General features: G+C 36.7%; 1 protein-coding gene across 1 annotated transcript in view; it reads left to right on the top strand.

Annotated features, from left to right (window-relative positions):
* LOC131679445 (GATA zinc finger domain-containing protein 4-like) overlaps positions 1-20718 on the top strand; it is a 105131-nt gene extending 84413 nt beyond the window's left edge. The window contains exon 3 of the mRNA XM_058960174.1: positions 19744-20718. Coding sequence (XP_058816157.1) covers positions 19744-20718 — 975 coding nt within the window. The remainder of the gene's footprint in view (positions 1-19743) is intronic.
* The last annotated feature ends 2029 nt before the right edge of the window (positions 20719-22747 follow it).

Genomic DNA, 22747 nt, shown 5'->3' with positions numbered 1-22747 from the left:
CATTGACATAATGCCATCTTCCGGGGGTGGAGAAGGGTCTGTGAAATTAATAGTTGTCGTTCCGTAAAACTTCCATCCATTTATCATTTCTCGATCGAACCTTTACCCCCATATGGTGGCTCACTGTTCCGGTCTTTCGGCGTCCGCTGGCTAATGCCACAATCCTGCAGCTGTTGATTTTTCCTGATGGTCACTCGTCGGCGGGACAATGTAACAACAATCACCAGCCAGCGGGCAAAGAAGTTGTAAAAAGTCCGAAGATTGAGAGTGATAAACGTGTTCCAGACATCATCCACCTTCTGCCCGGTTGCCGTCGCTTCCATCCAGACGTCTGGACGAGTTGCTCAAGCGTGTATGATTTCCAACCATGATAATATTCGAGCTCTTCTCATTTTCGCTTCTTTTTTCACTGTTGTAATCCAGCCTAGTTTCATAGAGATTTTCCGACCCAACGACGATTTGATTTCCTGAAATGATCCATTGTGTATGTTAAAGTGGACGCCCAGGATGATAATGATGAGTTGTCATTTTGCTCGATTCCAACTGGTGGTTGGAGGCAGACTGAAAGAATGGATCATTTGGAATAAGGTTTGGTGATGATGTGTTATTTAGCATTGACAATTCACATCGAAGAGCTTTTGATTAGTATCTTATCTTGCATTATAACCTGAGCTTTTATTTGTGAACACCTTTTTACGCGTTATTCGATTTGAATAACTCTTTTGCGAACTAAATTAAAAATAACGTTTGTAAAATAAGTTTGAGTACATACAGTACATTATGAAATTATACCGTAAATCATCGAAACAAAATACAAACGATATTCTAAACATGTTCAGCATCTATCGACAACGATTATTTCGTCATTTAGTACAACTCTCATGCTTCGTTTCAATCTGTTCAAACACTCACTTGTATATTAATGAAATCAATCAACTTCAAGTGAACTGATCACTATTTTAGAAAACGTATATATTTTTAAACAATAAATCATTTTAAAAATCTGCAATTTTTGTTGCTAACTTCGGCTATTTTCCTAAAAAGTTCGATAAAAGTCAACAGTATCCTTCTAGGTAATTCCACTTTATTCTAGGGCTATGAAGTTAACTGCAGATATGCTTTTCACACAACATTTGGAGCGTTATTTTTCATTTCGATGCACATATTTTGCAGATCAAAGTTACCCTGAAAACAACAAATGGAAATTTACAACAAAGCAATTTTATTTTTATAGTAAAACGAAAAAAATACACAACAATTTGAACATTTACAATCTATGGGTACCAGTACTTGTTTGAAAAATCAAAAGAGTTGCATCATCTACTTGAATTCAAGATAGTTATTCGAAAAACTTTTGAAAAAGCGATCAATGTTCCCCCTTTTCACGGTACACGATTTAACCCTATTCTTAGCTAACTCTTGCTAATGAAAGTTAGGTATTTTTAAATTCGAGTAAACGACTATATAACGGAAATTGCAGCCTGACGCCATTTTAAAATCAAAGATGGCAACATGCGGGTCAGCAATGTTCTCCATAACCAATATTTAAAATCAATAGCTATTAAATTAATAATAATTTTGCATTGATAGCGTAATCAATTTGAATAATTGTGTGACGTAGCATATTACAAGGTTTTCAGTGACAACGTGCGGCTTTTCGTTGATTGCAGTTGACGATTACCACATCCCTGCAACTACTTGTGAGACAATTTTATTCTATCTGCAATATTTCTCACTATCTTTCCGTTATGACTTTCCGAAAGCCCTGCCCCTCAAACATCTAGCAGCCTAAAATTCTTCATTGTCGACCACTATCATCTTTACTGATACCTGAAATGAGCTGGAATTGGAAATACATTATCGGACAAAACATGTGCAACAAATACCGATCCTCATTAAAAAGCGCCAGTAATCTTAATAATTATTGAATAAAAACAAAGCAAACCTCCCTAATCGATGCTCGATGGTCTAATTTTATTCGATCTCGCTACATGGCCATTAAACTCTTTAACGACTGCGTACTAAGAAAATTTGTATGAAAAGTACATTTTTGCGTTGGACAAAACAAATGCCACTTTTCTGTTTTCTCTACGTTTTTGTCACACTGCGTTGCGTTGCGTAAGCACGGTATACTTCGTAGATTGCAGATTGATGACTCTCATTTCCACCCAGAGGAGGAGCATTGTTTGGGAATAACAATTGATCCAGTCCAAGCGAGAATTTTGCCTGAGAACCACCGTTGCGGGCCACGAACATCTTTACCTCAACTTGGGATACGAGAAAGGAAGTTTTGATGTGGTACTTACTTAACGGAAGGCCCCGACTCAGTAACACTCCCATAAGTACCACGGATTGGGTAGTGGGTGGGTTGTTAGTCAGGATTCGCCTCAAGCAAGCGATGTGACTGAGAACATATTTTCGTGCACAAAATGTTTGAATAGTTTATTGACTGTAGGATACGTAAATGTTCTAGATGCGAAGGCGTTTCAACTCTGGGTAACCGTTTATCGAGAATTTGTTTCATCGAAAACACCTTGAACTCTGGACAGCCGCAGTTACAGAATGTTATTGAAATGATACATTATAATGCACAACAATTTTGATTATTTTGCTTCACTCAAATTTATAAAAAAAATTCTTTTCATCTTTCCCTGATGGGAAGGATTGGGGAAGTGGCAAGGTTAGCGATAACGAAAATAACGACACAGCGAACATAGACAATACAGAAGTATTCATCACTCCCAAGGGAATAAAAGACACTTTTCGATGGGCGGATATATCAACACCCCCGAGAGGATATTGAGATAACAGAAAGACAACAACCCAAAGAGATATTGCCTCTCAAATATGGCTTAAACTATAACTCTTCACCACACTGGGTTAGGAATTAGGAATAGCATATCATTAAGTTTTGGCTCTTGATTCATATATGTAGGGTCCAGATACGCGATTGCATTACTGCAGGGCATTTACCTATCAAATGATATGATGTTCCGTTATCAGATTCACAAAGATCACATGAATAATACTCAGCCTAGTCGCCAAGCGCTCTTCGTAGTGGTTCCAAAAAATCTAAATATCTAGCGAAACGTTTAAGTGATCAAAGATAATGTACTTATGATCAGATAACGACAGTTCGAGCTCGTTTGATACAAGCCAGTTTGTCAACTCATGCTTGATACCGTCAGAGCAGAAAGTTACATCTAACACCTCTTCTCTGCCAGCTCGTGCAGATGTTGGGCGGTTACCTGCATTAGGTATATGCAAATTTGTACTAGTCAAGTATTCCATTAATTCGGTGCCTCTCAAATTGATATCTGAGCTGCCCCAAATTATATGGTGAGCATTTGCATCACTGCCGATTATGAGGGAAAACCCATTTCTGCAACAGTATGATTCAACCCTTTTGAAATCATCAGAAGATGATGATTCATTATGCGGCAAATATGCCGAATAATAGACGTATTTCTTGCTTATATTGTCAACAGTCATATGTACCGTGACAGCACAAATATCGCGAGTTGTGAGATCGGATATAAGGCATGCGTCGATGGCACAGTATACATACATACACGAGGCATTTCACGTGGACTTGTCATACCATTTTTTTTGAGAGCTACGAAAATGGAGTTAAGTAGCTTTCCAATATAGAAGTTTCCTTTATGGAAATTGGAACGGTTCTTGAACAACTATACAAAGAATTTGTAGATTTTATAGGCCATTCCTCCAATGAATAAGGCTTTCTTTCTTGAGTTCAAAAGATGAAGTCTTTAAATTGAACGGTTTTGAAATGAGATTGCACGCAGTTTTGAAAAATCATATTTTGAGATACACGCGTTTACTATTTTGAGAACACGTTCAATGAATTATTTGTGATAGAATGTAAAATTTTGTAACAATAGCATGGAATTATGGGTTTTAGACCGCTGATTACAAATCTGAAGGCAGGTTTTCGAAATTCAAAAAGACCAACATGGCAGACCCCCACAAAAAGTAAATGATAATTCAGCCAAAATCGAGAAAAAAGGATTTATGATTTATAAACACAAATTTAGGTTAATATATATCACAATCAATAAAATAAAAATGGCGATTCCAATATGGTGGACTAAAATGTGACTTGAACAAATGTGACCAATTTTTTTCAAAATGCATATGGGACTGGCATGTGGGTACTTGTCATATGGGACTGACATTAGTTGGTATTTTTTGTACATATTTAAATAAATCGATAATTTTCAGTACGTTATTTGATAGTACAATAAAAATGAGACCTAACCCTGGGGTTAGCTCAAAACTGTTGAAAATTCATATGGGACTGTTATGTGGGTACCAGTAGTATAGTTGAAAATAATTAAATTGTCTAGTGCTTGAGGTAGGCAATAGAAATATTATTTAGAAACGATTAACAAACTACTAGTATAGCCTATTGAAGCAAACATCCCAACTTTTACACATTGTTTTAAATTTACACGTTTAACTATAACGTTAGATACACAACCATATTTTCAGATTTTTTAAAGTGTAGCATATAAATAGCACCTTTTGCACATTATATGTAAGTAAATAAATGGCAAGGTTTTTGTTTAAAATTGCAACACGTAAAAACACTCTAAATAGGAAATGTACAAACATAGATTCACGTTGAAAGTCTGACAGAAAACCTATCGATGACCGCATAAAAATTAAAATAGCAATAACTTTCGATTCCGTCAATGAAATATTTTCAAATTTGCAGGGAATATATTTGAATACTATATCTTTTGAATGACCACTACCATTAAGTATACAAATATTTCTTTGTTAATAAAAATCAGACAAAACCTATGAGTGTATGGTTATAGCCTTATTAAACGAGTCATAAAATTTCAAATCATAATATCTCTCGATTCTCTCGATGGATCATTTTGAAATTCGGTGAGAAGATGCTTGGATACTGTATCTTTCGAATGCGATATGCAGATTTTTTGTTAATAGAGGTTTTAGGCGGTTAATAGCATTCTAGGAACGTTCATAATACTATAAAAAGGTGTCTACCTGAGGCGCGCGTCTCGAGCCGAGAGCGTCCCAATGGGGGCCAAAATGCTGCTTCGAACAATGGCATGTAGAAACTTTTTTGATGCGCGGATCGAAAGACCCGTCTATGACGAGAAAAACAAATTTTTGAAAATTTTGACTGTGAACCTCCCCTTAACATGCATGCATAAATCCGGTCATATATGCACTAGAGTGGGACATGGTTATATGAAAAAAATAAAATTTGGCTCCGAGTAACTTTTTGAGTCCCATTTAGCTCCCAGAACAACTCTGCAAATTTTCAGCTCGATCGGTGAAACTATATTTTTGCGCCCGCGGTTTAAAGTTTACATGGGATTTCGTATGGGGAAATTGTCTTTTGCAAATTAATTCTTCCAATAGTCGCCCTTTACCTCCTAAAAATAAATAGATGTCTGATTTTTATAGGAAATTTGTCCAGGAAACAAAGTCTAGAAGACTGCAAAACGATCTGATGCTTGTGGAAATAGTTATTAAGCAAAAACCGATTGATGTCTTGAAGATTGATGAAAATTTCACTTTTCATAGCATCACTGCTTCTGACGGTCTAATTATATACAAAAAAAATTTAACTTTCTCTTATTATGTACAAAAGAAGCCCTCAAAACCTTGCGAAGTGGCCAGTGTAGATAAACGATTTAGACACATTAAGAGAGGATTGAAACAAAATTGCGTATAACTGAACAACCAACAGCAGTGGTGCTAGAAAAAATGAATATTTTATCAATCGTCAGAGCATCAATCAGTTTCTGCTTAATAACTATTTTCTCACGCGTCAGATCGTTTTGTGGTTTTCGAGACTTTGTTTCTTTGTTAAATTTCCTTTTAAAGTCACATAACGATTTATTTTTAGGAAGTAATGGGCGACTCCTGGAGGAATTATTTTGTAAAAGTTAATTTTCCCATTCAAAATCCCATGTAAACTTCAAACAGTGGGCGCGAAAATATAGTTTCACCGATCGAGCTAAGAATTTGCACAGTTGTTCTAGGACCCAAATGGTACCTAAAAAGTTGCTCGGAGCTGGAATCTAATTTTTGTCCCACCCTAATATGCACCTATTATACAATTAATCTGGTTCTACGGATCGTTATAAAACTGTGTTTATAGCAGCAAATGCGATGGCATGTCAAAAGTTTTCACAGTAGGCCCGTGTTTCCCGAGGCAGTGTAACAATTCTCCGTAAACTCGTAAGCTTTACGAAGCAGTTTGTATCATATCATCAGCAGAAACTAATAATATCACCATCAGAAACTTATAATATCATCATCTCCTTCACAGAACACCACAAACAGTGCTAATTAAGTGGTCAAACGCTTGCCAGAAGAAAACTAACCAAAGGGCACACTCAAATGAACACTCCAGTGCACAGTGCACTATGGGAAGGTTCCATACAAACAGGTGGCCAAAAATTTTTTGTCTCATATTCTTTCGCGAAAAGCTTGTTTGAGCTATTAATAATGAACGAAACTCATAATGGACGTATCCAGGTTTAAAAACCTTAAGGGGGAGGAGGAGGGGGAGAGGTGGGGGGGGGGTTGGTATAGGTATTCAAGGTATTTTTTTTAAACAAATAAAAAAGAGGCACAGAGAGTTTTACTCAATTCAATCACTTTCCATATAATGATGCAGTATTTGAACAATATTTTCTTAAATTTTCATTGGTCAAATGAATTTCCGAAGGTACCTCGAAAAAATGCGGTGTGCATCATAACTCAAAATCTACTGGGCCAATGGTTTCGAAATTTTTCACAGTTCTTCTTCACATCATTCTCCAGGTAACTACAAGACCTTTCGATAAAATTATTATTACAACTATTTTTACAAAAAATGTTAGTAGTTTTTTTTAGCGAAAATGGGACTTTGGCTTCAAAGTGTTACAAAAAACTCAAAAAGCAAAAAAAAAGGAAAAACTCAGATAACATGTGCTTTTTAACCCTCAAACCAATAGTAACGGAGAAAAAATGCATGCCGCAAAGAGACAAAAATATTTTAATTTATTTACTAAATAGAAGTAAATAGAAAGTAGTTTGAAGTGCATAGTGATTATTTCAATGTTGAAATGACCAATGAGCTTTAAAAGAAATGTCGCTCTTTCAGTTGATTGCTATGCCAATATATCTTCTTCATATTTATAGCTTGCGATTAATTGTTGTTTCATTTGGAACTCTTGTTCCGGAAATATAGTATAATGAATCCTATATAAACCAATATCACGAAAACGAAATAGTTAAAACTATCAGAATAGGTCTTGAAATACATTTTTTTATATTATGAGTGGCCATAAAAAAATTCTTGGTCACAAAACCTGCTTTTGGCGATTCCGGGGCTCATTATTATCAGCATGAACATTTTTTGAATTTACAAATCATGCTATTTAAAATTTCAAATATTTGGTTACATTGATCGTGTTAACGGTAAGTTGGAAATTCCAGTACAACTCAGTACCATTTATTGCTACACAGTAATGTTGAATAGCAAAAATGTAGTCAGATGAATTATCTTTTCAACAAAATTGTAGTCCACGCTCATTTCTTTGTGGAATATGAAGCACTCAACCGAAACATGTACTGAAGTATCCTTTTCTGGTCGACTAGTTGAGACTGCCTTTAAAACTTCAAGTGATGCGTTCTCAGTTTGGGGCAAATTCGGGCAACTAAAATCTTCGCTATAAGTTAGAAGATGCATTATCCTTGCATCCCCCATCGAGAATTCCGGAGGACATTGGGGGACTTTTTTTCCCGGATCCAATTTGTGTATATTTTAGGACTTTGAATCGTTATTTTTCATATAACTCCATACCAATGCAATATATTTGCATTTTCAATAATTTTTTTCCTTTTTTTTCAATTTAATGACTTATGCTGTCGGCTCCGACAGCATAAGTCATTAAATTGACTTTACGCTTGTCCGGACATGCCGCAGACTCAGGTGATTCGCCTTTAATGCCAAAAGATCCTGACTCCTGCGCTGCAGAAGACAAAAAGCTAAGTAACCGGGAAACTCTAAGCTTGTTCATTGACCCTACTCCACGCTTTTCTAAACTTTCTTAGTTCAAATCTTTACTCTCCCTTGAGTACTATGGCTCTTAATATTTGAAAAATACTTCACCTTCCAGTCCCTTGCTATGTCGTTGTCGTTGTCGTTACAATATAAAAAAAATTCAATAATATAATCACAAAGCTGGCATTCTTAGCTTTAAAATGGCATATATGAACAAATGTTTCATTCAAAATTCAGCAAAGATACGAACAGTTGAAAAAACGCACGTGATATTTCTGTTTTTCAAAATTTTTATCATTGGACACCCATATACACAGTTAAGTCAAATATATTTCCGAGATACTCTGGGAATTGCTTAGCTAGAGTATATATAAACATTCAGTATAGAATTGGTTTGAATTGGAGTTGATGCAATTTTCGATTTTTGGCCACATGCCTCCCCATAGTGCAGTGGGACGAGCCCGGACTTAAGTCCATATATGAAGGTTCCACGATATTATCGTTAGTATTTTTTTTCTTATCAGCTAAGCTATCAGAGACATTTTTACGAAATTTTAGGTGATTTAAACATAAAATGAATTTTTGACAGTTTTTTAAACCGCTTAACTCAAGGGTTTTTTGCAAAATTTTGTCATGAGAACTACATCCGGTTATTTCCGTTTTTCGAAGAAACGGTTGATTTTATGCATTGCATTACGTCACCAAAATTATCCATGTGATTAAATTACATCGTAAAATTACCAAAAAATATTTAGCGTACGAAAATTAATACAGCGAAAACCCGTTTTTATCAGCCCCTTGGTGAATTTTAGGCTGATATAACGGGGAGATTGACAAAATAGGGACATATGCTTGGCTTTGTTTTTAACCCTAGAAAGTTGCACTTGCGTTTTACTCCCTAGAACGTTGCACTGGGGTACAAATGTACCCCACGCGTTTGATCGCAATTTTCGCAGGCAAAAATGCAAGCGAAAGAAATGTAAAATACATCATTTTCTTTGTTTTTTAATTGCGAAAACAGCTGTATGGGTCAAAGAACGCAATTTCTTTAATAAATGTTACATAAATTGGTTTGAACAAAAAATGAAAAAAATCGCTGTTTTAACGTTTTTCACAAAAAATTACAATAACTTTGCGAATTTTCAACCGATTTAAAAAAATTAAATGGTTCTAAAAGTTTGGTCTAGAAATGGTATAAAATATAATTTTGATATTTTTGAAAAAGTGCAATTATTTGGAAGAGTGAAAGTTTAAAAATCGGGTTTTGAAAAATACCACGAAATGGGGTGAAAATTGAAATGAAAAAAAATACTGAACAGTAATGCATTGCTAACACGCAACGTTACTGTTTCAGCAGTTACTGTGCGCAAATTATATTTGCGAGCCATTGTTTTGAAAAACTACAAAAAATAAACAATACAACAATTAAAATCAGCAAAAATGAGAACGATTTTTTTCTGCTCAAAAATTAAATGAAATTAATTGAATAAATGATTAAAAACGATTTTATAATACTAATTGTTACTTACGTAGTAAAACAAACAGTATTTAAACTGGTATTGTCACGAGTCCCATTTCCACTGACAGTACCAAACCTGACTAAACGCTAACGGCAACCGTACACTGGGGTACAAATGTACTCCACGCCAACTTTGAGACCTGCTTCCACGAAAGCCATAAGCAAACTGGCTATACCACCTTTTCCTACTCTTACTAGGAACTCTAAATCGAATAATGGTTAGGATCCCAGGTCGGCAAATGCCGAATTCTCGTCTTCACAAGGCTCCAAAGAAGGCGTGGGGTACATTTGTACCCCAGTTCAACGTTCTAAGATTAATAAACAGAAGTCCTTAAAATATTATTCTTCAGTCCATTGATATAGGCTCATAAACCTTTCTGATTATTTAGTCTAAATTTTCTTTAAGAGGGTCTAACAGTTCAAAATTTCAAAAAGAAATTCAAATTTTTAATTTAGCGTATTTCGGATATCTAAGATAAGAAAAATATGCTCAAGAAAGTATTTACTCGCATTCTTGGTTCGTCTGTTAGAGCCCATCAAACTACCAACTATAAATTTTCATATGAGGCTCACAAAATCAGGTAAAAAAGCTGATAAAATCGGGGGCAGAAAAAATCGGCGGCTGATAAAATCGGGGGCTTATAAAATCGGGTTTCCAGTATTAAAAAAAATTAAGAACAATTTCGATAAAATAGATATTTTTGAGACACCCAAATGAATAGTAATTGTTTATTTCTAATATGTTTTATTATCAAAAACGAATTAAGCGTGCCGAAATTACATAATACCGTCCTATTTGAACCGATACGATAAAGTTTTGACTTTAGTCCACCTTTTGTTCTAAGTCGTGCAACTGTGCAGTGTATACAACCACCGCAGTGCACTCTGGAGCGCGCGTCACATATAATTTATAGAGCACGAGAGCGGGCTCTCTCGCACCCAATCACCCTATCACCCCTGAAATCCGTTTGCTCAGCGCCAAAAGAAAGAGCATTACGGTTTTTCCGTAGTGTGTGATCATTGTATGTATGAAACTGGTACGCCTATACATTATTGGAGTGATGCCTGACGGCGACCATGAAATATATTACCACCGTTGAGTTTGAGCTGACATGAAACGTAGCAGCTACTACAACGCCAGAAAGCAAACTGACGAATTTTGCTTATTATCTACATCTATGCGTGTGTCGCAGTTCATTGCATGACAAAGAGGCAGTCGTAGCAACGCTCGCTGCTTGGTCGAATTGTACGGACCAATCATGGCGCAAATAATTACTGTTCCAATCAGTTAGCGACATCTAATTTTTTATTCTGTACAACGACAGATATTCATTTTTTTTGAAACGGGACCCCTATATTGAATCCTTTCTAGCTCAAAAGTAATGGCCACAAACAATATTATCAATGAAATCGTGTTATTGTCTGCCTTTGCTCGGGAAGTCCTTTAAGATACCACGCATTTAATATTTCTTTAACAAACTCAAAATATAAGTTTCCAGCCACGACTTTTATTCAGTCGAAAACAGCTGTGATCCATCAACAACAGTATCGTGTTTTATATAAAAAAAAAAGATTATGTCAAGCAGGAAAATTCTCCAGAAGCACGTCAATTATTATATCAAGTAGATGGAAGAAAAATAGAAATTCTCAAAACTCTCAATCTCTGCAGCAGGCAAGCAAGGGTATGAGGACTAACTTATTCACACAAAGTTGTTCGTGTCCGAAAATGGACAGCGCATATACAGATTTTATCTATAACGTTTTTCTGATGGTGCGCTGGTTGTAAAAGGCTGGAATGTGCGGTCAAAGAGTTGACCAAAGTCTCGTTTTGGCATAACCGGCAAATGGAAAAGTTTACGCCGCTGCTGCTGGTTGGTTAGTTAGTTCGAAACAAATTTCCCATGGCACACGAAATGTGCTGCGACTTTGAGCCTGAACCGACGGTCGGTTTGCCTTTCGGGATGCTAACGTCGTAAACGAGCCAATGATGAATGTTCCATGATTCTCCTCCTTTTTAAGCACAGAAGCAAGAAGCTCCATGTAGCCGTTTGGGCAATAAATCAAAGTTTTCCCAAATAAGAAAATTACTGCTCGCAGTTAGGGAAAGCGATTCGTTTAACCTTCCTCGACAAGTCTGACTCCAATTTCACTATTTCTCCCGCATCTGAAATACCGTGATTAAATTTGGTATCAGTTCGAATAACATCGATATAAGTGATTGGTATTCTAAATATAAAAGTTCTTATTGTTGCTACTTTACAGTTTGTTCCTAATTCAATCAACAAGAACAGCTCACACAAAAGCCTCACCTCAACTAAGTCTACAAGCCTTTTCATTTATGGCGCGCCAAAAGTCACTCGTGACAACTTAATCCTCGCATACATTGCCTCTCCTGTCCTGTAGTCCCGTCGCCGAACATATGCACACCACACAGGTCAACCTGAATAGCAGAGTTCTGTAATTCAATTCAACAACAGCGGGATTATTAAACATCAACTGCAGTCAGACAACAGTCAGTGCGTTCCCTCCGCAAACAACCCCGCACCGTGATCCCGCTCATCACAATTGTGGACTAGTGCTGGTGCAAGCAATCCGCCCAGTACGCAAAAGCATACGTGTCGGCAGCACAACATGATAAACTGTCGTTGCAACAAATAATGCAATAAAATGTGATAAATTTCAATTGCAACTGAAATGTGTGTACACACATTACAATATACTCTTGAACGTTCTGCGGCCGTTGCCTTGCCGGGGGGAACACTGTCTTATTCGATCCCCTCGGCTTTACGGTCGTAAGTGGATCTTCCTTGACAGCAGGAGAGGTATTTATTGCCAGCGCTCCATATTCTGTGAATTTGATTTACGCATTTGCAAGGGAGTTGCTGCACTTGGTACACTGTCAATAACTTACCGTTCGATAGTTTCAATGCAAAATTCCCACAAAAAAAATGGTTAAGACGAGTGCTACCTTTATTTTTCATTCACCTGTTTGTCAGATTTCTATCTACTCATGCATAGATTAGCAAAATCAACAAAATTTGTTGACGGTGTACAAACTCCGGCTGAAATGCCTCCACATCAAGTGTATCGTATGTTATGCTGTCTGGCCACGATTCCTAGCCATGCCCCATTTGGTGTTAGTTTAGGCAAAACTGGCGAATTTGTTTGCTCTTTTCCACCACCCATCAAAGCCACCACACACTCTACCCCCATTCGCAGGTCAGGAAGGCTTGTTAGTCCCGTCTGTCAGCGTAAGTGAGTGTGAAAAAGATACTTATTCAAGTGTTGCCCCTTCGCTTCGCCCGCGGCCCGGTTCTGGTTGCTAGTACATACCTAGTAGGTAGTAGTTTCTATAGCTACATGTAGTGCAAAAAAAATGGGGAATCTCAAGTACCGACACTTAAACAGAGTGATTTGCATATGAACGGGGATACAATTCCAGTAGAGGTGTGACAGTGGGTTTTTGCAGATATAATGAAACGAATAATATTGATTCTTTTACTTTGTTGCTACTTGTGTACCTGTTTCAGTGAAGAGGTTATCTTCTCGCTTGAAAAGGCTATTCAGTACAAAGTGGGTACTCGAAAGACCATTGTAAAAAATCCATTACTACATTTGGAACCAAGATCTAGCTTCAAGCACTTTTTTATTGTTTCGTGCAAAAAGACAGCTTGGAATGACGTTATGCTGCGGAAATGTTTTCTAGTTTTTTTTTTTTCTTGATAAGGCGTATTGCAGTAGCTTTAAGGTGTTGCTTTTCTGGGTTTTACAGCCTCAAAAAGCGACCTTATTTGAAAACGAAAAAAGTAGTTTTTTCGCTACTCTTTACCTGATTTTCATGAAAATCAATCCACGTATTCGGGCATGGTTAGAATACTATTGATTGATTTTCATGAAGATTCTGGCGACGGTGTGTAATAAAACAGTTTGTTTTGTTCGTTTTCCAAGACGACCGCTGTTCAAGGTTTTCTCAGTAGACTAGTTGAAAAGAATTTAATTCATATTGGATAAATGTTGAGCCTATCTTAGAACTTGGAAAACAAGGTGTCGAAATGCGCGAAGTATACACAATTTGCAGACCATTTGCAATTGTGATAAACATAGCTAATCATTGGTGACCTAAGGTACCATGAACGGTCAGATTTACAAAACTGAGTTCCTACAAAACGGCTTTTGCCGTTTTTGAGAGAGCACGATCGAAAACTATTGTTTTGGTTTGAGTTGTCGTTATGCTCTTATTCGAAAACCGTGTAAGAGTGGTATACGGCTAATTCGGTGGATTTGTGCCATAATGAAGCGCAAACTTCAGAAGACCAGTTGCAGTTGCGAAGGACGAACAGGAAATGATGAGGGAGTAGACCCGTAGCCAGGATTTATCCTTGATAGTGCTAGAAAATGCAAGGTATTCTAGGTTTAGAAGACGCTAAATTGGAATGCGTAGAAAAATATTATCTAAAAACCCGTTTCACGATACTTTACACGCATTTGCTAATTAGATCGTGTTTCATCGTGATGAAGAACGAAACCTACGTCAAGATTATCCCCATGGAGAGGAATATATCAGCGTGAAATCCAAGTTCATTGTTGCAGAATAAGTTTGAACAAAGAGAATGTCAAAAATTGCTCAAAATCTTCTGATCAGGCAGGCGATTTGTAGATGCGGAGAAACGGTGCATCTCCAATTTTCTTGATTAGGCGTCTTGTCACTACTACTTGTTCTATGGCAACACCATAATTTTGCGTTAACTCCACTTTATATTTTCATTTTAAATGGTACTACACAGAGCCGTGGCGTAGTCTTCTAGCGCCCTTGACAGCATTGTCAGCGAATATGCTGCGGTGAATATGAAGTTAAGTTTCTACAAGACAATCTAATGAATGAATGAATGAAATTGTTTAGCCTATTCCGGGAAAAGCCATCAGTATGGAATACCAACACAACATAATAGTTATGTGAAATTTTAAATATAAATTCGCTGCAGATTTGTCTTTAACCCTTTCATGCCCAACTTTTTTCTACTGCATGTAGGGTTTCAAAACTATTTTTCCTTGAAAACAGTTGGGTCAAAAAACACGAAAAGCCTATTTTCATAAAGATAGATGCTTCCATGGCAGTGCTAGATGCTGGTCAATTTTTACCTTCTTATGCTCAATACAATTCTCCCAGAATAATTACAATAGTCCAATTACGTGGAGAACGTAGCCAACGACAGTCTAAATTGATAAGTTTTATCAGTTTTCAATAATATAACACCATAACGAAGATATATGAAAAAATCATTTTCCGTCGTCAACGTAAACTGTGCCTGGCAGCACTGCTCCATCGGAATTTAATCAGACTAATTGCAATAACTTCAGTTCTAGAGCTGATCCTTGTAACTGTTAATACTCAAATTAAAGGCAATTGTCATATTAATGAGCCTTACTTGTTTTTGTGAGCAAATATCCGCCAGTTCTGAAATTTTGACTGCTTTAGACGATTCAATCAACAAAAAAATCTACACAGTGGCAGATTCTATTTTGTTTTGTGGCTTTAAAATAGGATTCCTATCGAGGTTCCTATACTGTTGAGAGGGAAATAATGTGAAATGAATGTTTATAATGCTTTCTTTAAATTCAGAAACAATTCTGTTTTTAGAAATTTTTTTTATCCTGGGGCGATTTTCATGAATGGGATTTTTAAGCATTTTTTGCAACTATACAGAGAAAAATAATGTGTAAAACGTACGCAGGTTGACGTACAAGATCTGTACTTATTAATAGGCACATGCTCTTTACCCATTAAGTGAGTTATTCCACTTTAATTGAAAATGGGTAGTTTTCTACGCATTAATGGGTACTTTATTTTATCAGTGTGTACCTACTCTCGATCTCCATCCCGCGTGACATTTGTTCAGTTTCCTAACTAAATGAAAATAACTGCGCTAAAGCATATATTGTATGTGTATCGTACTCGTTACAACTATATAACCTCATTTAAGATAATAATTTTAATTAACATATGTTAAACTAAATTTTAACAATAGAACTGACGACGCACTATGGGGTAACTAGGCCGAAAAGCTGGACATGTTCTGCTGTTCTATATATTATTTTGCAATTATAATTCAAGAGAAGCTCAAATAATTGATATAGAGCACATTTTTCATAAAAAATCCACCTAGCAGTGTGAAATTTGTTTTCTTCTAATATTTCTTCAAAAACTTAACCTAAATGAAACCATTGTGGTTGATGGGTATAGTAGCGTTTGTAGGGCGAATTTCTAATGTATTTTATTATATTTGCCTTGATATTGGGGACAATACATAAACTACTTTGATATATTGATAATTATTTCAAACCATGTTATTTTTCTCAAAGCAAAAAGTAATATTTTTAAAAGAGACGATATTCAATTATATACTACAGAAACTGCTACTTTGTATGCATGCATTTAATATTATAGTCACAATAATGTTGTTCGTCATTGTGTATGAATGTATTGTTCAAAGATTGAAATGCGGATGTAAGCGACCGCTTAGAGAAAATATTTGTGTCGACATCGATGGAAAATTACTAGGGGAATCTCATTCTCTTGGTAAATAGTAAATAAAAGAAAAAAGAAACACTTTTTCAGTTTATCGACTATGAATAAAAGCATTATAAAATTTTTTTCGGAAGTGCTACTGTATACTGAAGAAAAGTGTGTAACGTTAATATTCCTCGATGACTCAAGTTCTACCGCTGGTTTGAAAAGGCGAGGAGGGAGGGAGGTGAGGGTTTGTCATCGAAAATATATGACTACTATAAACGGTAAACAATTTACGAAACTGATTAGAAATCTTAGCAGGCGATCCAGTTAAATAAAACTTATAGTTGCTTATAATGTTTGATAAAAAGCACCAAAATTATGCAAAAACTACAATTTTAAAATTGCTCTCAAACCAACGGTCGGACGCGGTCGCATCAGTATCCACCTGCGATCGACTAACAATAGCCGATAGTTTCGTATGTTTTCAACCTTCTATCTTAATTTGACTTAATTTGATAACTTTTTTAATTGCGAAATAGTACGAAAATCATAAAATAAACAAGTACTTTTATTTTTCAAAACAAAATAGTTTACCTTTTTTGTTTCGATATTTCCAGCATTAGGAAGTTAGAATAGGTCACTAGCAACGTTTCCTAGTATAATAATACTTCATTGATTGTATTGTTCAATTTCAGTAGAAACAGTTTCCTATTACCTGATTTACAGAAAAAAGCTTGTTTATTTTTAATAATGTTTGACTGTATGTCACAAATTTAGGTCAAAGTTTTTAGTTATTATTACAATAGTACATGATGTAGAAAGTATTGAAAAATGTTTAAAAAATAGTTTGATAGTTTGATTAAAAGGTTAGAATTTTTTTTCCTATTTTGTCCAATTTTTTGTTCTAGTCGCTCCATAGTGCGACGTTCTAAACAATAGAAGTTACGTTTTGCTATACAAGAGAAATCGTGCAAAATGATAGATACCGCAATGTGCTGAACGCAAGTTTGAACTACAGACACTTATACACAGACTAGCGAAGTGTTAAAAAATTGCAACCAAACGGACTGTCAAAAAGTGCAGCCAAACGAGCATGAGGGATAAAAAAATTTTGGGTTTTCATGACTTGTAATATGATTATTTTCACGGTGAACAATATAAAAAATATAGTTTCGCTTCCATGATAAAATATTACACTGTACAATATTTTTCTATTATTTTAAATAGTGGGTAGGGTGGTTCTATTTTTTTTAAACCAGAGAATTAACTTTTTAATGGTCCGAGATAGTTTCGCTGTCTTCCAGAAATTTGTAGAAAATAAAATTTAATAAAAACTTTGTCGAAAACAGTGGAACTCTATGTCGTGTACTTTCCACTTTACAATAACTTTACCAAATACAAATAGGGTGTTTCTTAAACAATGGTTTTCTTTATATAACTTTTGCAGTTTTAGTTTTTCATTAAAATCACTTTAGAAATACTTTCAAATATTTTGAAGGAGAGCAATTTGTCTCGATTTACCGAACCTCTAGCTACTCTCGTTAGAAAGCTATATACACTTTTTACTAAAAATAAACTATTTTTTGAGTGGATATTGCAGGATATAAAAACATCGCATTTGTCATTTTTGGTGATCTATACTACACGGAATGCATATGACAGCAGCGGTATTTAATGTTAAGTGCCCTAATCGAAGATAACGCTCTTTGAAAAAGTATTTTTTTAAACTCTCATAACTTTGAAACGAAAAAGTTTAGTAATTAGTGTTTTAAAGCAAGTTATACGCCTTAAAATAATCTTCAAGTTGGCCAAAGCGTACTTTAGTGTAAAATAAAAACTACAAAAGTCACAGAAATAAAACCGTTTTTTTAAAGAACACCCTTAAGCTTACATTTGGATTTGTCGTGCAATGGAAGGTATAAAAGCTGGAGCTTGCGTGTCTTTAGCAAATTTGTTTAAAATGTGTTGTTCTACAACACCATCAAAGACAATGAACCGCTATCTCAAACCGTTAAAAAGTTCAATAAAAAGTATTGTTAAAATTAGAACCACCCTAGCTTCTATTTAAACTAAAAGAAGAGCCTTGTAAAATACAACAACTTTGCTATACATGTTGTAAGATTAAGTAATTTAATTTTAATTGTTTCACTGGTCAATTTCCTTCTAAAACCACATAATGATTTATTTTTAGGAGGTATTGGGAGGAATTATTTTGTGAAAATCAATTTTCCCATACGAATTCCCATGTAAACTTTAAACTATGGACGCAAAAATGTAGTTTCACCCATCGAGCTACGAATTTGCACGATTGTTTTAGGACCCAAATGTAACCCAAAAAGTTGCTCGGAGCATGAATCTAATTTTTGTCCCACCCTACTGTGTATTCTCTTTGGTGGTTGTAGATAGCAATTTTCTTCAAACTTTTCTCAATAATTTGTTCAACCCAAACGAATTACAAATTTGCTTAAAGTCGCCGAAAATACATGTTTTTTTTAAATTTATTTTTAAAAAAATTCGAGTGCTCTCAGTACAAGGATACTATTTGTGAATTAACGAAAACCAATATTAAAATTTCGTCAGACAATTTCGAAAAACTTCTATTCCAGAAACTCGTGTACCTACCAATAGATGTGCGAGTTAGAAAAGAATGATGGTGCTATAATCGTTTAAACCCTCTCGCGTAAACCGTTGACCCTTAAACCCTTAACATAACGTGCCTCCCGAACAAACCAAAATTGATTGCATATATTTTTTCATGCTTCGTAGAGGAATTTTCAATCACCACAAAGTTCGAACGATAAATCACCCATTCCGGGTATCGGTAAACGACACAAAAAGTATCATCTCATTCCGCAATTGTTGTTGATCCTTTCCCCCCTTTACCTTCGTATGTGACACCTCAATGGCAATGCGCGCGCTAAACATACTTATTCAATGATCAATTATGCAAATGATTTATTTGTGCCTCGTGCAACGCGGTATGGGTGTGTCACGCCGCTAGTACTTGTGCACATGGCATGTAACGTTCAGCAGACTCGGTGGTAGGTTTTTGGTCCCAACCCGATGGAGTCGATGGCGGGCGGTCGAACCGTGGCTAGTGACTACAAATTGGCCTGCGTGTGAAATAGTGCTTGTAGATAGGAGTGTTTGTATAGGGGTACAGTCTATAATTGCGATTTGATCCCAGCTGTATGGAGCAGCGTGTCATTTCGTGACTTGCAGCGTCTGTCCAACGGTCGGCAGCGGTGACTTGATTTGGGCGCTTGATTGGCCAATGAGTGCTTATAGCACGCACATTACAACAGCTGCAAGGCGACTGATACAAATTTTGTAATTTATATGCCTTTCACAGCATTTCACTCAATCTGCATAATTTATTGGTGGAAGGAACTGGCAGTTAGACGAGAGAAAGAGGTGTTTCGCTGGGTCTACTTAACTGACAAATGATGTTTACTAGAATGTGCTGCGTGCTGTCAGCAAGAGGTCACGCACCCAAGAATGAAGCAATTTGTTTTCCTTTCAAATGGTGGTTCATTATTCATATACAAAGTACCACATTAGTGGACAGATTGGTTGACATGATTAATGCGAAAATGCACGGAAATGTTGCTTAAGCTATACTTTCATAAATTCTAATATTTTTTCTTTATTTTCCAGGTTTCACATTTGCAACGCCAGAGTCAGCATCCTTTCGAACCCTCAGAACCGCAGCATTATCCATCGGCAACGCAACGATTTCCCAAACCGTCAACCGGGAAACGTGTGAAACTGAAACCATCCGTTCTGGATGCCAGTTCTAGCGTTCCTCCCAGTGACTACAACAACTACTATTCGGCTCAACAGCCGAAATCCAAACCTAAACCCCTCGACTATCAGAAGCAGCTGCTGAACAATCACGACGGCCCCGCGGGGATACTGAAAAACAATAACAATTACAGTAGCAACGGCAGCTACTCCAAACGGCGTCCATTAATTTACGAATTAAAGCAGTATGAGTACTTCAACAACGCTACCCGAAACAGTAACACCATACAACCGACCAGCGCCAAAAACACCAACAGCGTGCTACAGCAGCACTACAGTGGCCAGAACTATAACATCAACTACAATTTGAATTTTACGAAAAATCAATACAACATACTGATATCGCCTCCAACGACAACGACAACGCCCGGCTTGGTACCTGGTGCAGTGCCATCATACGACGAAAACAATCATTTCGACAGCCACTATCAGTACCATCATCAGAACAACGGTAGAAACTACAAGAATAACAAAATCAGTGCCGACCATCATCGTTACAACAACTACAATCAGTATCTCAACCATCAGGAACAGCAGCAGCACCACTCGACCAAGTCCTTTTATCTGGACGAAAAGCCGCCATTCGGGGTGGGAGATATCACATTACCGATGGACGGTGGTGGCAAGATGCAACGGGAGGAGATTATCATCGAACACAGTCAGCTGGTTGGAGACGGAAGTGGACCAGGCGCTGTCATACTTCCGCCCGGTGGTCCTGCTGGACAGGACCCGCGCGCGGGACAGCAGCCACTATTACACGGCGGCAAAGGTGGTGGCAAGCTAACGGCCATCAACCGGTCGCATCATTTTACGCAGGTATGTACATAAGTGTACGCATCACCATCCGCTGATGGGAAGCTGCAGCAGAAGTGCCCCACATATCGTTTTTCATGTTGACTTCATTGTACTGTACTTACAATGTATGGACGGGCATATGGTTTTCTATTGACTAGCGTCAACTGACCCGTATGGGCACGAAGCGAAACAGAGCTTTGCAATATTAATGGATAATTCCCCATGTCGTCAGTAGTAGTTCGAGCTAGAGATGAAATCATCGAATAATATGTTGGATCTCTTGAATGAAAGAATTTGTTTCAGGCAATCCTAACCATACCTACTTAGCTTGACATAACTGACCTTACCTAGCTTACCTTGACCAATCCAATTGCATGATACTTGGGAGAAGCACAGCACACTCAACGTGAAACATCAATTTTATACAATCAATAACGTAGATGGCCTTGGTCACCACTATGCATGTAAATTTAGGATTAGCAGTAGCTGCTTCTGCCTAATGAACAGGTGCTTCTGACTAATGAACGTTTATCCTAACGACCCTGTATTGAAAAAATCCTGTCTTTCCACAGTGTTTTAAAATGCCGTTTTCTGCTCAAAGTTAATAGTGTCTAAACCGTTCACTTTAAAAATATAGTTTGTTTGGCGAAGTTGTTGCTTTTATGATCACACTTTTATAGAAATACAGATATATCTCTAGAGTACGTATCTTCGATAGTACACCTACCAGCATTTTTTTTTTCGTTTGAATTTGTAAAATTTGACAAAATGGGACAAATTTTATGAAAATACTATGGGTTTCATTGTAACTTCCTCATACTAGAGGATTTTGTGCATCTCAGGGTAGAACAGTTGAATTTGAGTGTTTCGTGTCCCACTCATCAGTAACTGACATCAAACTTGCTGCCAGTTAGACGATATATCCAAACTAACACCAACTTAGCGCCAGTTAGACACTAAATCCAAACAGTTCACACAACATGTGTGAACGCCCAACGAAACTGTCTGGTACCGAGTGATGTCTCGGTTAGCCAAGCACAGAGTTGGTGTCAGTCAGTTACTGACGAGTGGAAACGAAACATTCAAATTCAACTTTTCTATGTTAGGTAATGTGCCAGATTGGTTAGTCCAATTTTTTTCCGTGAAAAATAAATTTGGCATAGCCCCAGACGTTTGGCTCAAATGCCATAAGACAGAATTCGTTTCCCTATACTACTCGTCAGCAAGACCCTCTCTCCAACCCCACACTTGTTACATACCATTTTGCGAGAAAAATTTGATGAAATTTGAATTCATGTAAAGGTATGAAACGATGATTTTTTTACATCAAAGTTATAGTATTTTGATGGCGCACTTATGTTTTTTTCTCCAGAACCTTTTTTTTATTTAAGAGGCTAAAATCCCAAAACTCAAAAATTCATTGGTGTAGAAGTATTTTTCGTACCTTAACGATTAGTTGAATTAATAATATTTGTTTCTGTCTGAAACGTTCTGTCCAAAAATCGATGTTTTGAACTCTAAAAATTGTAAATTTTCTAAAACAAAAATTTATACATAAAAAGGGAATGGTTAAGGTTCGAGGAACATTAATTACGAGTTTTTCAGCAATCGTTATCACGGATAAGCTATTTTCGGAAAACGACACCTCGAGATAATCTAGTTTGAAACTTCAAGTTCTTGGTAGCCGAGGCGCGCTTCGCAGCGCTGTAATTTTCGATGTATGGCTCGGATCTCTATAAAAATTTAGGAAAATATTCTTGAAGAGTTGTACCTTCATATAAAGTAATATTCTTTTCGAGCATCTGGCACAAATGAACGGAATTATCATTAGCAGATCCCATATGTTTCTATGCTTCGCGGACTAGGTTGACATCACTGAAGTCGATCTCAAAGCTGTAGAAGTGATGTTACGGCCTTTAAAAAAAGGCTGACTGACGACACACTATTACAAGACAAAGGACATGGTTGATGGTAGAGAACAAAACAGTTGGAACGGTGTTGGTTCCGGCTGCCTTGTTCTCTATTCCAGTGACTATGAAGTATGGTACGAAGCCCGTTCATA

The sequence above is a fragment of the Topomyia yanbarensis genome, chromosome 2 (genome assembly GCF_030247195.1).
Source record: "Topomyia yanbarensis strain Yona2022 chromosome 2, ASM3024719v1, whole genome shotgun sequence".
Taxonomy (NCBI): domain Eukaryota; kingdom Metazoa; phylum Arthropoda; class Insecta; order Diptera; family Culicidae; genus Topomyia; species Topomyia yanbarensis.
This window is presented reverse-complemented; position numbering and strand designations above follow the sequence as displayed.